The sequence below is a fragment of the Ctenocephalides felis genome, unplaced genomic scaffold, assembly GCF_003426905.1.
Source record: "Ctenocephalides felis isolate EL2017-DRISC unplaced genomic scaffold, ASM342690v1 CF-g0.4_SCAFFOLD_03571, whole genome shotgun sequence".
Classification (NCBI taxonomy): domain Eukaryota; kingdom Metazoa; phylum Arthropoda; class Insecta; order Siphonaptera; family Pulicidae; genus Ctenocephalides; species Ctenocephalides felis.
The window spans coordinates 61,795,897-61,816,056 of NW_020539725.1; the positions used below are offsets into that span (position 1 = coordinate 61,795,897).

General features: G+C 25.2%; 1 protein-coding gene across 1 annotated transcript; it reads left to right on the forward strand.

Moving 5' to 3' along the window:
* The first annotated feature begins 337 nt into the window (after positions 1–337).
* On the forward strand, positions 338–6,852 carry LOC113386438 (protein-cysteine N-palmitoyltransferase Rasp). Its single transcript, XM_026624219.1, has 3 exons — positions 338–877; positions 4,022–4,239; positions 6,381–6,852. Exons 1-3 carry the CDS (start codon positions 470–472, stop codon positions 6,850–6,852), a joined length of 1,098 nt encoding a protein of 365 aa, XP_026480004.1. The 5' UTR covers positions 338–469.
* Positions 6,853–20,160: the final 13,308 nt, after the last annotated feature.

The window sequence follows — 20,160 nt, forward strand, 5'->3', positions numbered from 1 at the left end:
AAAAAGGCGGAAGGGAGGTTGCCAAATATCTCCCTTCCGCTTTTTTGCTCTTGGTTTAATACAAAAAGGCGGAAGGGAGATATTTGACAACCTATTATATTACGTAAGCACTATAGGGCGGCTGATTTGCTTATTTTGCTTATTTTCGGTAAGAAATTTACTTACTTTTGCCGACAAGGGGGAGGGGGAGGGGGGGGTAAATAATTGTAATAAATCTGCTTACGTAATACTTGAACGATCCCATACTTAAATAATTATTATTTTATCCTTTCAGGCTACCAAATATTTCCACATAATATCTTCAGCCTTTTTCTCATTCCAATTCTTCGGTCCAGCGCCCACGGTTTACCTCTACATCCAATATTTAGCATTCTACTTAGCATCACGTGTTGGAAAAAAGAAATTCCTAATATGGTTACTAAACTTCGTCATAATTTTGTCATTAAACGTTGGAGAAATAAATAAAATCATGCAAGATTCCTTGCAAATATCAGACTCGGGTTATATCCTCTGGTGCATCACAGTTGCCTGGACAAACCTTCGAGGAACAAGTTATGGATTAGATTCGATAGAATTTTATCAAAATGTTGTTTTGAGACAGAAAAATAGAGCTGATTTTAACAAGTTTTTGTATATCCATGAAAGGAAGTATGCGATGGAAAAGTATCTGGCTTATTGTTCTTTTTTGCCGACACTGACGACTGGACCGATTATTTTGTACGATACTTTTGAACGTGGATTTTTGGTTGATGATGGAGAAATTCGGAAGAAATATGTGAAACTGTTTTGTCAGATTGGAAGATATGGTTTTTGGCTTTTGTTCACTGAAGTGGTACTGCACTTTTTGTATACGAATGCTATGGAACGTTATCCTTGGGTAAGGAAATATAATTATTGATTTAGGGTGGCCCTTAATATGGACATATTCGAATGATAAACAAAAAATACCCTGCAAGTTTCAAGTCTTAATTACCTTATTATTACCTTATGCAAGTACTTACTTGAGCTTGCTCTGTCTATCATTTCTTTGCAAAAAAAATCCCTGAAAGTTTTAGTTCTAATATTAACATTTAGATAGTCCGAAATTCAATTAATCAGTATAATTATTATTAGCTTATGCAAGTAGTCATTTGAACTTGCGCCAAATATTATTACACTTAAAAATATTTATATTATATAAAACACTGAACCTTTTAAACTTAAACTTAAACTGGGCTGTTTAACAAAATATTTATTCATCATAAATTTTGCATTAAAATATTTTTGCAATTTGTGATTTTGACACTCAAATCAAATCAGTAATAAATTTGCTATATAAATTACAAGTCTGCTACCACAGTTTTCTTCAAATAACTTTTAATTTTCTTTTGGCACATTATAATTTGTTTGCATCAGTCAAAACTAGATAAAATGGACTAAAATCTAGTAAAACTTGTTATATACACTTGCATATTGAAATTTTGCACAAATCGTGGTTGAAATTCGAACTTTAGTATTTCGATGATTTGCCAGGACATTACTTTGTATTTTTTTTTTCAAATAACTTTTAATTTTCCTTTTGGTACATTATAATTTAATTACATCAGTAAAAACATGATAAAATTTACTAAAATCTGGCATAACTAGTTATATACACTTGGATATTGAAATTTTGAATAAATCGTAGTTGAAATATGAATTTTAGTATTTAGATGATTTGCAGGACATTTCTTTTTATTTATTTTTTTCAAATAACTTTTAATTTTCTCTTGGGATATTATAATTTGCATATATCAGTAAAACTAGATAAAATTTACTAAAATCTAGCATAACTTATTATATACACTTGCATATTGAAATTTTGAATAAAACGTAGTCAAAATGCGGACTTACTAGCGGGGCGGGTATAAATACCCGTCGTAAGGAATGCTGCCTGTAGAACATTTTTTTTTACTTTTCTTCAAATAACTTTTAATTTTCTTTTGGCACATTATAATTTATTTACATCAGTAAAATCTAGATAAAATTAACTAAAATATAGTAAAACTTGTTATATACACTTGTATATTGAAATTTTGCACAATTCGTAGTCAAAATGCGAACTTTAGTATTTCGATGATTTGCCAGAACATTTTTTTTTTCAAATAACTTTTAATTTTCCTCTGGGACTATTTAATTTAATTACAAGTCTGCTATCACAAATGGCGCAAATATTTACTTAATAATAAATATACGAAACTTTTAATTAAATTGCGAACTAACTAAATGTTAATATAAAAAGCTAAAACCTTTAGACAATTTTTTTTTTATAAATTTAGAGACACTTGAGCTCTTGGGGGCAAAGAAATTTGACAAAATCCATATTAAGCACCACCCTTATATATATTTATATATATATATATATATATATATATATATATATATATATATATATTATATTTGTATATATAATTCAGGTTATCCAAGGCCTTAGTTATGGTATATTTGGTGGATTTTTCTATACAAAGAGAAAGGGAGGTTTAATTTCTCTTTACTGCTTAATTTTTTCGATTATGACATGTTTTATAATATTTTTGGTGAGCTTTCCAGAAAAACGTCAGGCTTAGGTAATGAAATTGAAATATTAGAAAAGCATGAATTTTTTTAAAGATATTATTTCATGTCAAAAATATTTTCATTCAGCCATCATTTTATCTAATTCATTCTTAGGGTATTATCATTTGCATCATTTTTCTGCACTTAGTTTTTTGACTTCCAATAATTTAGTACATTCATAATTTTCAATACGTATATGGATTTAGAGCATTTTTTTCACGTTTGTTCAAATAACTTTTAATTTTCTTTTGGGAAATTATAATTCAATTACATCAGTAAAATTTAGATAAAATTTACTAAAATTTAGCAAAAGTTGTTATATACACTTGCATATTGAAATTTTGAATAAATCGTAGTTGAAATACGAATTACGAAGTATTTAAATGATTTGCTAGGACATTTTTTTTAAATTTTCTTCAAATAACTTTTAATTTTCTTTTGGGACATTATAATTTGTTAACATTACAAAAAACTAGATAAAATTTACTAAAATCTAGTAAAACTTGTTATATATATTCACTTATTAAAATTTCGTACAATTCGTAGTCAAAATGTGGACTTACTAGCGGGGCAGGTATAAATACCCGTCTTAAGGCGTAGAACATTTTTTAAGCTTTTTCCAAAAAATTTTTAAGTTTACTTTGACACATTATCATTTATTAACGTCAGTAAAATCTAGATAAAATTTACTAAAATTTAGTAAAACTTGTTATATACACTTATATATCAAAATTTTAGATAAATGAGAATTAAAGAGGCACTAATATATTTCTACTGTATTGTGTGTAAATTTTGAATAAATCGTAGTTGAAATGCAGACTTTAGTACTTATATAATTTGCAAGGACATTTTTTCAGTTTACTTCAAATAATTTTTAATTTTTCTTTGGCACATCATAATTTCTTTATATCAGTAAAATCTAGATAAAATTTACTAAAATTTAGCAAAACTTGTTATATACACTTGTATATAAAATTTTTTAACAAATAAGCATTGTGTTGTGCCTAGAACTTTCTGGCTAATTTTATGTTACATACATCTTTTCTCAAATAATTTTTTTGCTATCTAAATCCCTTTAATTTAATTTAATCATTTAATTTAAAAACGTGTAATAATCAAAAAAAATCTTGCCTGCTAGAAAAATAACTATAATAAATATGTCATTTATATTTTCAACCCACCCAATCAATTTTATTTCTACTTATAAACACTATATACACTTGTATATCAAAATTTTGAAACAAATAAGAATTGAAGATGCACTTTTGTGTTGTACCTACATCTTTCCAAATAATATTTTTGTTGCTATCCAAATCCCTTTAATTTAATTTAAACATTTAATTTAAAAAATCTATATTAATAAAAAAATCTTGCCTGCAAAAACTATAACAAATGTGTCATTTATATTTTTAACCCTCCCATTCAATTTTATTTCTACTTCCTCCAGTGGGTTCAAAATCTATCACCATGGGAAATGTACGGCTATGGATATCTTCTAGGGCAATTTTTTTTGTTGAAATATGTTGTCATATATGGCATATCTGGTGCTTTAACAAGAGCCTATGGTGTAAATGCACCACCAACCCCCAAATGCATTGCAAGAATACATCGATACTCTGACATGTGGAGATATTTTGATCCTGGACTGCACAGCTTTTTATTCAGGTAATAAAAAGATACATGAGAAGTTTTTGGTATGATTTTATATGGATTATTGATCTAAAACTTCTTTAGGCGCGACTAGGGTGTAATTCCGTTAATATTTTAAGCAATGAGATATAACATTTTATTACAATATAATTATTTTTTTGCAAAAATCCTCTGCTACTCGACGAGACCTTTTAAACGATATACAATATGCCCTAAAAGATACTATCAAAAATTTTGAAGTAAAACTTCCTTAGACTCCTCTCCTGCAGATTCGTAAAAAGCGTATATTTTTTAGACAAACCACGTGGTTTATTTCAGTATTCGGATTCCATTCAGAAAGACCTTTCAAACGATACCCCACATGCTATAAAAGATACTATCTAAAATTTTTGAAGTAAAACTTCCTTAGACTCCTCTCCTACAAATTCAAGCGTATATTTTTTATACAAACCACGTAGTTTATTTCAGTATTCGGATTCTATTCTAAAAGACCTTTCAAATGATATCCAACATGATATAAAATACAATCTGAAATTTTTGAAGTAAAACTTCTTTAAGCTCGCTTAGTACAAAAAAATTAAAAGAAAATTGTGTTGACGTAAATAGCATGACATATGGATGGAATGGCAAAAGAATAAGATAGGAGTCGAGCGCCAATGATTCGTCATTCGCTCTCGATGAAATCATTTCAATACGAGTCGATTGTGATTAGTCGTCGTGTATGTGAATAGAGATCTGTCGTTGTATGCGTACCGGCATCAACGTTGTATGTGTAAGGATACAAGAAGGAAATTGAAATGTCATGAGTTTTGAGATTACATCGTAGTACAAATCTTGATTTAATGAAAAATGCCTGAATGAGAAGAATATTTTGCCCCTGTTTCTTGAAAATAATAGAACAAATTAAACAAATTAAACAAAAAGGGACTCTACTGACGACCAAATTAAAAATGAAAAACGGAGGGGACTCTACTAACGAGCAAAATAAAAATAAAATTCATAGAGACTCTACTGATGATTAAATTAAAATTAAAGGTAAAAGGGACTATACTGACGAGTATACTCAAAGGGGCTTTACTGACGAGCAAAACTAAAAATAAAAGAAAAATAAACTATACTGATAATTGAATTAAAAATGGAAGAAAATGAGACTCTACTGACGCGAAAACTAAAAATTAAAGGAAAAGGGACTCTACTGACGACCAAACTAAAAATCAAAACGGTGGGGGGACTCTGACGAGCAAAATAAAAATAAAATTCAAAGAAACTCTACTGATGATTAAATTAAAAATTAAAGAAAAATGGACACTACTGACGAGTAATCTAAAAATAACATTGAAAATGGACTCTACTGACAAGCAAAATTGAAAATGAAAGAAAAAGGGACTCTACTGACGAGCAATCTAAAAATAACATTGAAAAGGGACTCTACTGACGAGCAAAACTAAAAATAAAATCAAAAATGGACTTGTAGTTTCTATAAATCTTTGAAGTTATTAAAATGGAACATATTTTTTAGGCAAGACAGATATTGCAGCTGTTCAAAGAATGAATTTGTATCGCCAGCGAAATAGTCAAAAAAAATTCAAGCAGTCAATGAATGTATTTTAATTTTAATTACATGAAGTTATTCAAACACAATTATTACATGATGAGTGAAGTTGCAAAAACAATATTTTTTAAGCAATTACTTCATTTCTCTAACGAAGGTTCCGTTCTAAATGCTAATTACAATGACAAACCGATCATGTCGTATTTGAAGTATGACTTTAATTACATTATTGTTTTGAAATATTATACATATTTTTAATGCTAAAAGTATTCTTTTTGTACTATGATGGTACTTTAAAATGTTTATTTATCTATGGCAAATTCCTCCACGCATGCAACGACAGATCTCTATTCACATACACGACGACTTATCACAATCGGCCCGTATAGAAATGATTTCATCGAAAGCGAATGACGTAACGCATTTGTACGTGGCGCCCAAAGAAGTTTTACTTCAAGAATCTGTGCATTAGTGTTACCATATTACTAATAAACATTATTTAAAATTGTTATATGATGCATTTATTTTTACTTAGATGCCATCTTGTACAGTAGCAAATAAGTTTTACTTCAAGTGAATCTTACGCGCACTCTTTTTTTTTCAGATACGTGTACCTTCCCATGAGATCTTGTTACTCGGAGTTACTGACAAACAATTTATTCAATAAAATAATGTCTTCGTCATTTTGTTTTTTTTATATCTACATCTGGCACGGAACAAAACCTTACATAATGATATGGTCTTTCTTGAACTACCTCGCAGTAACCATAGAGACGATTTGTGACGCAATCGAAGCTTCAGATTTTTACCAAAATTTGACAAAAAAATATTTGTCGCACTATTGGCAACTTAGATTCAACTCGGCGATCACTTGTCCCTTACTGGCGATGTCGGCGATTTCGAATTTTTATTTTTTTGCCGGGTTGGATATAGGTACGATTTTTTTGGAAAAGTTTTTGTATGCTGATTGGTCTGTTAATTTGACTCTTTTTGGGTTTTTGTATGCTGCTTGTAATGTTTCGCATAAGATTAAGATTTGGGAAAATAGGCGGATGGAGAAAAGCAAAAAGCAGTAAAACCGGTAAAACCAGTAAAACCTTGTCAAGACGATTTTTTAAGGAATTTTCCGCTACCTAGTACCGCCACATCACTCCCCCCTTCAAATATGAAGTTACTAAAGACTTATTTTCTGTTTTTGATCTTTCTTGGAAAATTTTCAATTTATCTAGCATCGATTTAGAAAATAAACCGTTTAAAATGTTTTCTCGCTGCCTAGTACTACCACATCACTCCCCCCTTCGAAGAATAAATTCACAAACAACTGTGTTTTTTGCACTTTTTTTCTAATATTGTCTCTATTATTTACCATCATAACAAGTTTCTACCGTAGAAAACTTTATATATAAAAAAAATTAAGCGTTAGTATGTTCTTCCTCTATTTAGTACTGCCACATCACTCCCCCCTATTATTTATTTAGTATTTTTTGTCATACTGTCTCTATTATTCACCATCATATCAAGTTTCTACCATAGAAAACTTTATATATAAAAAATTAGGCGTTAGTAATGTTTTTCTGCTATCTAGTACTGCCACATCACCTCCCCCTTCGGAGGATAAATTCACAAACAACTTGGTTTTTTGCACTTTTTTGTAATTTTTGTGATATAGTCTCTATTCTTTACCATCTATCATAGAAAATTTTATATGCAAAAAATTAAGAGTTAGTAATGTTTTCTCGGTACCTAGTACCGCCACATCACTCCCCCCTTCGAATGTGAAGTCACAAAAAACTGATTTTCAACGAAAGGAAATTTTGCTGTTGCGTTTGGCAACTCATTGGTCAAACAGAATTGAAAACTCTGAATTTAACCTAGAATTTATTAATTTAAAAAATCATCACTTCCCCCTTCGAGTGTGAAGTCACAAAAAACTGATTTTCAACGGAAGAAAATTTTGCGGCAACTCATACGTCAACCATAAATGAAAACTTTGAATTCACCTTGCATTTATTAATTAAAAAAATATAAATGTTTCCTCCCTACTGCCACATCACTCCCCCCTTCGAAAAATGAATTCACAAACAGAATCTGTTTGTAGGCGAGTGTGTGTGAGTTTGTTTTAAATTGACGTATTAAGCGAGAAATTGTATTAATCGTCTTAACTGAATTGGTACAGTCGAATTTGAGTGGAAAACTTTAAATTTTAAATGTTTTCTCGCTACCTAGTACTGCCACATCACTCCCCCTTCGAAAAATGAATCCACAAACAGAATCTGTTCGTAGGCGGTTGTGTGTGAGTTTGTTTCAAAGTGACGTGTTATGCGAAAAATCGTATTAAGTATTTAAAAATCGTCTTAACGGGGTTTTACTGCATTTTTTTGTATTTTTTGTGATATTGATATAATGTAAGATCTGAATATACGCTTCGAATAGGTTTAAATTATTTTTAGTCGATTGATTGTTTCATTGTAAGGTATTTTCAGAAGAATTAATAAGTAATCAAATAATATAATATAATATTTATATTTAAGAAAGTCAATTGTTGCCAAAATATAATATTTCTTATATATAATATTATAAAAATATTGATTTTTTTGTTAATTTTTTTGTAATCGTGATAAATAATTCGAATGCAGGAGATTGTAATAAGTGACAAATAGGATAAGGAATTTTATAATATAATAATAATAATTTTATAATATTATAAGTTTGCATTTACATCGTATTATTAATAATAATAATAATAATAATATAAATTTATTCCAGTAAATATTTTTATTAAAAATTCTTTAAACTTCCAAGTACCGCATAGGAATTATTATGTATTAATCTTATATTATTAATAAAAAAAATGTAATAAGGTTTCAAATAAAAATACTCAAAATGTAATTTGTTAATTTGTGTTTTATTCATTAGGTGTTAAATTTTTAACACTTTTATTTTATAAAATTTTAGTTTTTAAGGCTGGCTAGATAATTTTTACTTTTAACGGCACTTGAACATTTTGATATAAGTTTTGAGATAAAATTAAAAAAATCAAATATATATATATATATATATATATATATATATATATATGTATATATTTACCAAAAAGATAACTTTTTTATCTTTTTTTCAAATAATGTATAATATTGCGGAAGTGCTAATCTACATCCGATCGTAAAAAATTGCAAAATCGAATTCTTAGACCTTGTTCAACAAAATCTTATTAATTCTCAATAATTCGTGTAAGTTGACCTAGAAATGCGAACACTTTATTATTACAAATTTTATAATCTTTACATATGAATAAAATTGGAGTGAAAATGAAAATTTAGAGTTGTATGTAATATTCATTTCCAAATTTAAAAAAATACCAGCGATTGCTGAAAATTCTGGCACCGCAATTTAAAATTTTTAAAAGCTCAGAAAAATATTAGATTGCCTTGAAAATTTTAAATTTTTTCGATAAAATTTTTGGAAACGTTTGAGATATTTGAATATTAAAAAAATTGACACTACGTAAATACCTTTTTTTGAATATTATGAATTTTTAAAAAAATCTGAAAATTTTTGAAAACTTTGTTTTTTTTATTTGTAATTTTTTTTCAAGTTTTTGATACCCAATCATGTTGGTTGATCTATACTGTCGAAAATATCTGTTCTTCACCTGCTAAATGGCATTTTTTAAAACTTTTTTTGAATCTCTGTGCCCGCTATATTTGCGAAAATGTAACTAATTTTTTATTTCGAGTGATTTTTTTTCTGAATCATTCAAATCGGATGCTTCGTTCCCTCAAAAACTTAATTTCAATTTGCCAAAAACTAATCACACACATCTCGGATTTTGAATAAATTAAATCGGTTGATCCATGCTCCCGAAAACGTGGACGAAAATGTGTTTCCATACATGATAATGTAATACTCATCTATGAAAAATACTACTACGGAAAGTCAAAAATAATAAAAACTGATCCCAAATTTAAAAAAAAAAATGGTATATGGCACCGTGCCTTAAGGCAAATTGCTGGACCTTCCCGTATCGTAATTAAAATTTTGAAAATCTGAATTTTTTCGTTATTTTGAAATATTCTTTTTTTTCTCAAATACATTTGTTTCATCAAGACAAGTTTTTTTGGATCTCATTCAAAATGTTCTTTTTTTTGTCAATCAAAACTTTATTAAAGTTTTATAATACAAAATTGTTGAGGTTTATAAAAAACAAAAAATTAAACCTAAATACAAAAATATAAATGTAAATAATAAACAGAATATTGAAAACGTGAAGAAATGAATGAAATCAATTTTGATTTTTGGACTATCCTACGAGAAGTTAATAATGCAAATTTATTATTTTATTTATTAATTCAAGATTTTAAAAAAACTGGTGTTTGTTAAGGTTGGATAGAAATAAATTGTCTTTTGAAGTAAAATTCTCTTAACTTTTCTTAACCTCAAAAAAATCAAAAATAAATTTTAGTAAAAAAATAATCACAGCAACTAAAATATTGGTTTGACGTAGGAAGATGAAAATTTAGGGCTGTGTATGATATTTAGCTACGATTTGTAGAAAAATCTCAAGAATTCACAACCCTTACCACTTAGGGGTATAAAAAAGAGCGCGCATAATTGTGTTTGAAGAACTTCATGTAATTAAAATTAACATACATTCATTGACTGGTGATATTTTTTTTACTATTTCGCTGGCGACATAATCTCATTCTTTAGTAATTGTGATAAACTGCTGCTTTCGTGTGTGTATTTCAAATGATCGGATAGTCTTATACACCCATATCTTCTTAATAACCGAATAATAAAACTTTGTATTGATTTTCAAATAACAAATCACTTTTTTGTGTCCCGTAAAAGGCCGTTACACCTGAACGACTGCACACGCTATAAACACAAACATATATATAAACATACATACATATACATATATATACATATGTATATATATATATATATATATATATATATATGTATATATTTATTTATATTTATAATTATAACAACTTATAGGTCCATGACTCATGTGAGCAAAACAGATCTCCTTTGTGATAGCCAATTAGCGAAAGTCAACCTTCAAGGTACGTTTAAGATTCAGGTATGTATAACAGGTAGAAAAATTCATATATATATATATATATATATATATATATACATATATATATATATATATATATACATAACACAAAAAATCATAATGCATAACAAATAAATATATCGATTAAATCTCAATGGATTTCGATCGCTGAATTTGCATTACTAAAGAGGAAGTCCGATATCGGTTATTTGTTATTCAATTGTTATCTATTTTTTTATTATAGATAAGCATGTTATTAATTTTTCTAAGGAGAAGACAGAAAACCTAATATGTTACTTGGGGACGTTACAAGTTATTCTGAATCGTTTGATGCCATAATTGTAATAGTACATTGCGTGGTTCCTCTTAAGGCAAGGGCTTTGAAGATTTTTGAGAACTGAATTTTTTTGCAAATTTTGAACGTTTTTTTTTTGAATATTTTTAAAAATTTTGAAAATGATGGAATCATTTGAATTTTTTTGAAGAAAATAAAGAAAACTACTTGCTTCTCAAATTTCATTTAAACAATTTTGATTTTTTTTGAATGTTCTGTTTTTTGGAAATTGTGCCTCGTTGTAGTCTAACGTTTAAATCAAAATCTTGGTACGCAATCTAAAAAAATAAAAATTAACATGTATACTTGGTATTAAAAACTTTATAAAATATTTAATAATTTGATGAGCTTAACTTGCGTTCCCAGAAATTTAAGCAGTTTTTAATTAAAATGTTTTTTGAATAATTCAAATCGGATGCTCCGTTCTCTCAAAAACTCGATTGCTATTTTCTGCACTCTTTGCTCTGTATCTCCGAAACGGCTGGACCTGCCTTTGCCAAAAATTAATCAGCAAGTCTACCCATCAATAGGAATCGAATGTATTTTGAATTATTAAAATCGGATGATCCGTCTTCTCGAAATCGTCGACAAAAATTTGTATCCAAACACACACACACACATTTTCTCACGTCACTTACCCTACGAAAAAAATTAACTTGATTTTCAAATTTGGTTCAAACAATCATTTTTTTGTTTAGGTTCTTCTTTGAAAATTTTAAAAAATCTTCAAAATAACACATACAAGTTATAACCCTAAATTTTCACCACAAATTCCAATTTAAATCGAATCTTTTTTCTCAGTCAGTAAATGTTTTTCGTTAAATTGTAATTCATTTTGCTTTTGAGTTCATGGAAGATTAATTTTTCCCTCGAAAAATAATTCATTTTCCATGTTGAATTTTTGGAAAATAAATACAACCCTTAATTTATACACTCTTTTTAAAAAGAACATTTTGTATTAGTTCTTTGAGTTTTATAATGAATTTTTAACCCTTATACTAGACATTTCTGGGTAAGGTAACAGGTAAGTAAAAAGTGAGCTTTAATTTTAAATTTTATTTATTATTGCAAATTGTTTTTATGAATCAAACTAGTTATTATCAAGTACTATTTTAGTTCCAAGAAACAATCATAATATTCTTTGTTATCAGTATGATTGATAGTAAATTGAGTGTTTGTTCAGTAATTCATATTGCTGATTTACGTTTTGTTCAAGGTAAAGAGCAATGCACTTAGCATTAGATTAGATTCTTTTGCAAAAACGAATTCCATGGAATTGTGGAACTAGTAGTGTATGCGAAGACAATTCCGATTTCAATAGAAATGATTTAGAATGTCCTGAAACGTTCCAGAAAATCAGATTTTCTGGCACAAATTAGAGAAAAAAGAATAATTTCGTTATGCAATTCAAAACTGTGTCTAGACAATTGTTGTTGCGCTTCATTATATTTAAATTTTTTGTTTATATATTGTCAATATTCGATAAATAATTAATATATAATACGTATCTGAAAGATGTCAGATTTCAAAAAAAACTAATTACGAAAAAACGGCTCGACCGATCTCTACTAAAAACTATTAAGAACGATTCTCAACTGTTATATATGGGTCAGGTTTTTAATTTTTTAAAATCGGTTAAAGATTTGTAGCTAAAAATTTTTTAGCATAAATATATAATTTTCGTCGACGATTTCGAGAGTACGGATTAACCGATTTGCCTGGTTAAAAAAACATTCGATTTCTTCATTTTCCTTTTTTTTTCATATTTAAACGTTGGATTATGATGAGGCGCTATCGCGCTTTAAGTTTACTTTATCTATAATATTTATTCATTCATATAATTTTCACGATAAATCCGCCGACTAACCTTAAACTTAAAAAAATGCGATAGTTACATAAGATAAGAGTAATTGGTGTCGCGAAAAAAAACAACTAAATGCAAATTATTAATATTTGCATCGCTAATATTTACCTATTATCTTTCTTCAAAGAATTTTGAATTACATAACTGATAAAATGTATTTTTTAAAAAATCAAAATATTGTTTATGTGTCAGTAAATGTTATCAAACTCAATTAACATAATATTGTTACAAAAAATTAACAATTAAATTAAATTAAAAATAAAAATACGAAAAATAATTTAAAAATTAAATTAATAAAATAAGTTACAAAAAATATTATTTCAATCTGTGATTTTAATTTTGGTCTATGTTGTCAAATAGAAATGTGGTCAAACATCATTAAAAAAAATTTAATTAGTTTTAAATTAACAACAGCTATAGAGCAATAATTTCAATACTAATTTATTGCAAATATATTTTTAATTCAAACTCAATTATTTACTTATTTATTTATTTATGTTTAATGTAGTGTTATACAATTTTACGGGTTTTTTTTAAATTGACGCACAGAAACTAATGAATATTAAAATTATAATATCTAGATCAGAAATCTATTTTGTTTGTTGTTTAAACGATTTTGGAATTTAAAAAAAAATATGCATATTTTATGCAAGACATTTGGAAATATACATATATTGTGAATCATATATTTGTATGAATATTTGATTGATTAATCCTTTTTTTTTAATTTTTATTTATTGCTCATAAATAATTACTCATTTACAAAAAAAAAAAATTAAACTCCACGAAGTTGAAAATTATGTTTTTGCTAAAAAATCTAATTTGTGCGATAGTTTGCAAGAAAGTCCAAGTCATTCTGAATCGTTTGACATCATTATGTGGGCCAATTGGAATTTTAGCAAATAAATAATGATTTCTTTTTATGACATTTTTTGTTCTAGATAAAATGTTTTTATGCAAATAATACGGTCGCATTTTTTACAAAGAATTCAAAATGGTTTTTAGTCTAATGATTTTTGTGTGAGCTTTTAAATTTTTATGACTTTTCTACCTGTTGAAGGATAATAAATTATTTATATTCATATCCTATATATGCATATACGAGTATATATATATATATATATATATATATAATTAAGAAAAAATGCAAGTTTTTCAATATTAAATTTTTATAAATTTTCAAAAGAGAGATTTTTGAAAAATATTGATATAATTTCATGATAAATAAACTAGAAATAATGTCCTCAAATTCTAACACAAATTGTAAGTCCTGAAAAGTTCCTTAAAATTTTTTTTGGTTACATTTTTTTGTTTTTGTTCAATATTTTTAAAAAAATGTTCAAACATGTATATATTATTATAGATCATTGAAAAGTGAATAAAATTATCTATAAATCTATGTATCACAATTTGAAACGTTTGGAACAAAATTTGATTAAAAAATTTAATTGAATTTTAAAATTGAATACTGAGTCATTAAGAACAAAATGTCAAGTTTTGTGGTTACGTTCTTTATGTTTTTGATAAATTTAAAAAAAAAAATTGTTCACACATGTATATATTCAAATATATCGTTAGAAAGAAGATAAAATTATCTATAAATCTGTATATAACAATTTAAAACGTTTGGAACAAAATTATATTAAAATTGCTTACTGAGCCACTTGTTTAAATCAAGCTCCTTCAAAATTTTTTTCATTTTCTTTATCAAATTATATGAAATGTGTTAAACTCTGAATTCTGAATTAAAATATTTTTTTTAAAGATACTGTGTAAAAAAATTAAAAATCTTACGAAATGGTGTTAAAATTGTTATTATTTATATTACATTCCAGATTTAAAACACACAATTTAAGACAAGTAATAAATAAGTATCTCAGTTACAAAAATTAATATTATTTTGACCTCTTAAATTCTTCTATTCGTCTCAAAGTAACTCGATCCTTCTTATAATATTTCTGATTATTATAAACAATTGTCATTTAGAAAACAATTGCCAATTGTTAATAATTAATATTTTGCATCGGTTGGCGGGGATATAAATAAATAAAACACATGTGTTCTTCAGTTCATATCAGGTATCATTCATATTGTACCTTCGCGAATTTGTACTAATGTATCATTTTGCTTTGGAGTGTTTAGTCGAAACAATCAGAGGATAAATTAATAATAAAATTAAAAAAATACATATTAATGGAGTAATAATATATGTAAAAAAATATAAAAAAATTACAACACAAAATATGAAGTTGAAAAAATTTTGAACGCCCCTAAAAAACTTTAAAAGTCAAAAGTTTCAATGTGTTCAAATAATAAAAGACTATTGGAAATTTAATTAATAGTGAGTTTAGTATTATTAAAAAAATATTAAAATAAAATTTTTAAAAAATATTGTGATTCTATTTTAACATAAATCATCATTGTATTAATAATAAAAGGTATGATTAATGGATTTTATTAATAAAAATAAAAAAATAACTGTTTAACAAAAACTTGAAGTAGCTTTTCAGATTTTTTACTCCTAAAATTTTACTTAGTACTTTGGTATAAATTTTGTAATAATAAAAAAACATCAATTAAAAGTGATTTTAACTGCAATTTTGATAAAAAAATATATACTATGTGTTCAAGAAATTATTTTGTTTAAAATTTACCTCATGTGTTCAATTATTAATACAATTTTACAAATTTCCTAAAAATTTATTATAAATATTAAAATAATTATTATTATTTTCGTATTAGTGGGTAATATTGGTGAAATTAATTTCACAAGTGATTTTAACGAAAATTCTTAGTAAGGGATGAAGTAAATATAAAAATAGATAGTGTGAGATTATATATCAAGAAAATAAATTAATTGGTTGAAATTAAAATTAAAATTAAATTTAAATAGTGTGAAATTTATAGTATAATTTAATTTTTAAATTTGGGACTTGCAAATATTTATTTTACCATTATTATAAGTTTTTCATTTTTGTGTATATTTAGTGAAATTTAATAAATTAATAATTTTAACAAGAATATTAATTTAAAATAAAAATAAGTACTGAAAGTTTATATAAGCAAAATTTATTTTGAAAAATGTAAGAATTTCTTAGACTAAAATAATTTTTATTTTAGTTTATGTAATGTGTAATATTAGTGAAATTTAACAAAAAGGACTCTAACTTAAGAAATAACAGTATTATGATTATATTTTCATAAAAAATGTATTTATTTAAAATGTGAATAAAAGTGATTTCAAGTCGAATAGTAATTTACAACAAGAAAGTAAGTACTGGAAATTTATATTAACTAAAATATTTATTAGGTTTAAAATTCATCATGTAAAATAATTATAATTTTAAAACTTATATAAATTTATTAAAGGCATTTTAAGTTTGCAATTTTTTTTCTAATTGACTAATAAAATGCAAATTGGTAGTGCAAAAAAGAAATAGTTTTAATCAAACCCTAAAAAGGTTTTAAATTTGTAAGATTTTAAATTTAACAGATTCTTCCAAAAATTCTTAAGTTCATTCTCGGAGTCTCAAAAATGTAAAAAATATTTTATTATTTTTAAAAAATCGTTTAAAATGTTAATGATACTTTAAGAGCTTTCATTCAATGTTTTTCTTTTCATAATTTCATTCAGAAAAAACTTTTTTTCATACATTTTTATAGCAAAACGGTTCCACAGATCTGCATGAATTACTTATTTTTAATTAGCTTTACAGTTTTATATTAAATATTATTTAATTAAACTGTTTTAATTACACGAAAATATTTACAAATATTTTGCTATTTAAAATTCCTGCATTTTTCTTAGAAATAGTTCGTATCTGATTTCTCGGGAAAGATTTTGGTGTAATAAATTATATAGATTCTTGGAAGAAAGATTATTATTGAACGACTATGAAAACAACCTTGTACCCATAACAAATTGATAAAATTATTGAAAAAACTAGGATCATGATATTCATATTTAGAAATTCTGATTCAGACGACGAGAAAATTAAAAGTATTACCATCATCCTTTTTTGTGAATAAATTGTGAAAGGCGTTTAAATATTTATTAAAATAATACTAATCATTCTAGAACATTGCAAATTTATTGTAATGTAGCTTAATAGGTTTTCTATGATAACAAATACGAAAAATTATGTGTTTTCTCATAAAACTTTGTGATAATTAAAAAACCATGAAAAAGTACATGTACAAGATTTCATGTTAAATTTTGATAAATTTTAGAAATAAATTGTTCAGATATGTATAAATTATTATAAAGAATTAAAAAGTACACAAAATTATCTATAAATCTGTGTATAACAATTTGAATCGCTTGGAACAAAATTATATTAAAAAAATTGATTATATTTTAAAATTGAATACTGAGCCACTAAGTATAAAATATCAAACTTTCTGGTTACACGTTTTTATGTTTTTGTTGATTTTTTTGAAAAAATTGTTCGAACATGTATATATTCTTAAATATCAATGACAAGAAGATACAACTATCTAAAAATCTGTGTATAACAATTCGAAACATTCAGAACAAAATTATATTCAAAAAAAAGATTGAAAATTAAAATTGAATACTAGGACAGTTGTTTAAGACAATATGTCAAGCTGGTTACATTCAATATGTTTTTGTTAAATTAAAAAAAAATTGTTCAAACATGTATATGTTATTATATATCATTGAAAATTATCTATGAATCTGTGTATAATAATTTGAAACGTTCAGAACAAAATTATATTAAAAAAATTGATTGAACTTTGCAATTGACTACCAAATCATGTTCAAAACTAACTTTAAATAAGATGTAAAATATTCTGGTTACATTTTTTTATATTTCCTTACAAAAATTAAAATCATGAGCGTTTTTATTTAATTAAAACATCCAAAACTCCTTTATAATTAAATTATTTTTTTTTACAATTTTTTTTCTATTTTTAGTGATCAAAAAACAATGACGTCCCTAAAAAGGATCAAAACAATGACAAGGTCCACCAGAAGATTAGAAAGAAGAAATTTTATGACCACAATTGAAAATGAAAGACTGGAAAATGATATGAATCATGAAAAATTAAGAATCAAAAAACGTCTAAAAAATTCTAACAAATTAGACTGTTCTGGTTTTGGAAATTGCGTTCTAGCAATGTTCGTTTGTCTCTTCGGATAAAAAAATATAATAAATTCTCCGTCACCAGCTCTCCGTCTAAATCGTTTACCGCAAAACAAAGACATTTTAGCGCAAATTGTGAGAACTTAAAATGCATCCAGATGTAAAATTCAATGTAGGAATAAAATAACATATAATTATTATCAATATTGTTATTGTTTAAATAATATTTTGTACATTGTATAGAAATTATATTTGTGCTAAAATAACCGAAGGTTGTGCTCGTAGAAGAGTTTTTTGCATTGTTTTCGCAAAATTGTGTGTACTTTGAAAATTACACTTAATGAACAATGATAGAAAGAAAAAAATATTTATTTGAGTAAAAGAATTTTGGCAATGGAAGGTTTATGTATTAAATTTATATGAAAATGTTTAAACAAGTCCAACAAATGCAATAATAATAGAAAATATTTGTTATGTACGTTTCGACTCTAGATATGTGTCATCATTAAACAGATTTCTTAGAAGATTCTCTATAGAAATAAAAATTACAACTTAAAAGTATCTTTCATATAATTACGATTTTCATTTTAATTATACTTTATTGTATTTGTTCTAATTTCCTAAGTTGCAAATTTAAAAAAATATGTTTTTCTTAAAAAATCTTAAAATTTTATACGTATTATTATAGTGTTTTATTAGTGTTTTATTAGTATTTTATTAGTATTATTGGATTTGTTCTAATTTCCTAAGTTCCAAATTTAAAAAAAATATGTTTTTCTTAAAAAATCTCAAAATTTTATTAGTATTATGTAAGCAATTATATTTTTTATATGTTTGTTTATTTAAAGTTTAATGTTTAAATTAAAGTTTATTTTTATTATTAAGCCTATATTAGGCTGAGTAAATTGTATATTATAGAGTGGTCCTTAATATGGATATTTTTGAATTATCAGTAATAAATTGCCATCTAAATTACAAGTATGCTATCATAGATGGCGCAAGAATTTACTTAATAATAAATATACGAAACTTTTAATTAAATTGCGGACTATCTAAATGTTAATATTGAAAGCTAAAACTTTCAGAGAATTTTTTTTTATTAATTTGGAAGCTTTTGAGCCCTTGGGAGCAAAGAAAATTGAAAATGTCCATAATAATGACCATCCTAATTTGATTTTAAGTTTTGAAAGTTTATTGTACCAAATATTAAATTGTATTCCTAAATATAAATATAGTAAAGTTATTATTAAAAAAATAATTAAATATCTATTTTTCTTGTTAAAACTTTAAAACCTATATTTTTTTAATATTACTTCAATTTCTTGCCTAATTTTTTAATATTTTCTTTGAATTTCAGATTATTTTATCAAAACCTATATATTTTATTCAATTAATAAATTATTTTATTGAAGTATTTATATTAGTTGTTATTTTTCATTAAAAATCATTAGTTCATTTAAAAAAAGTTAGATTTTAAATTTTAAATAAATTTTTCATATTTTGACTAAAGATAATGAGTTGTTTGAATTTAATGAAAACAAAAAATATGATTTTGTTAAAAATATATTTGGTATATCAAATATTACTACTGCTTGATATCTGCATAAAAATCTAAATCTAAATAAAAATCTAAATCTGAATAAAAATCTAAATCTAAATAAAAATCTAAATCTAAATAAAAATTTAAATAAAAATCTAAATAAAAATCTAAATATAAATCTAAATATAAATCTAAATAAAGATCTAAATAAAAATCTGAATAAAACTGAACAAAAATCTAAAATAATCTAAATATAAATGAAAATCTAAATAAAAATCTATATCTAAATAATCTAAATAAAAATCTGCATCTGAATAATCTAAATCTAAATAAAAATGTAAAAACTAAATAAAAATCTAAATCTGAATCTAAATAAATAACTAAATCTAAAGAAAAAGAAAAAAAAATCTAAAGAAAATCTAAATAAAAAGCTAAATAAAATCGAAAAAAAAAATAAAAATCTAAATAAA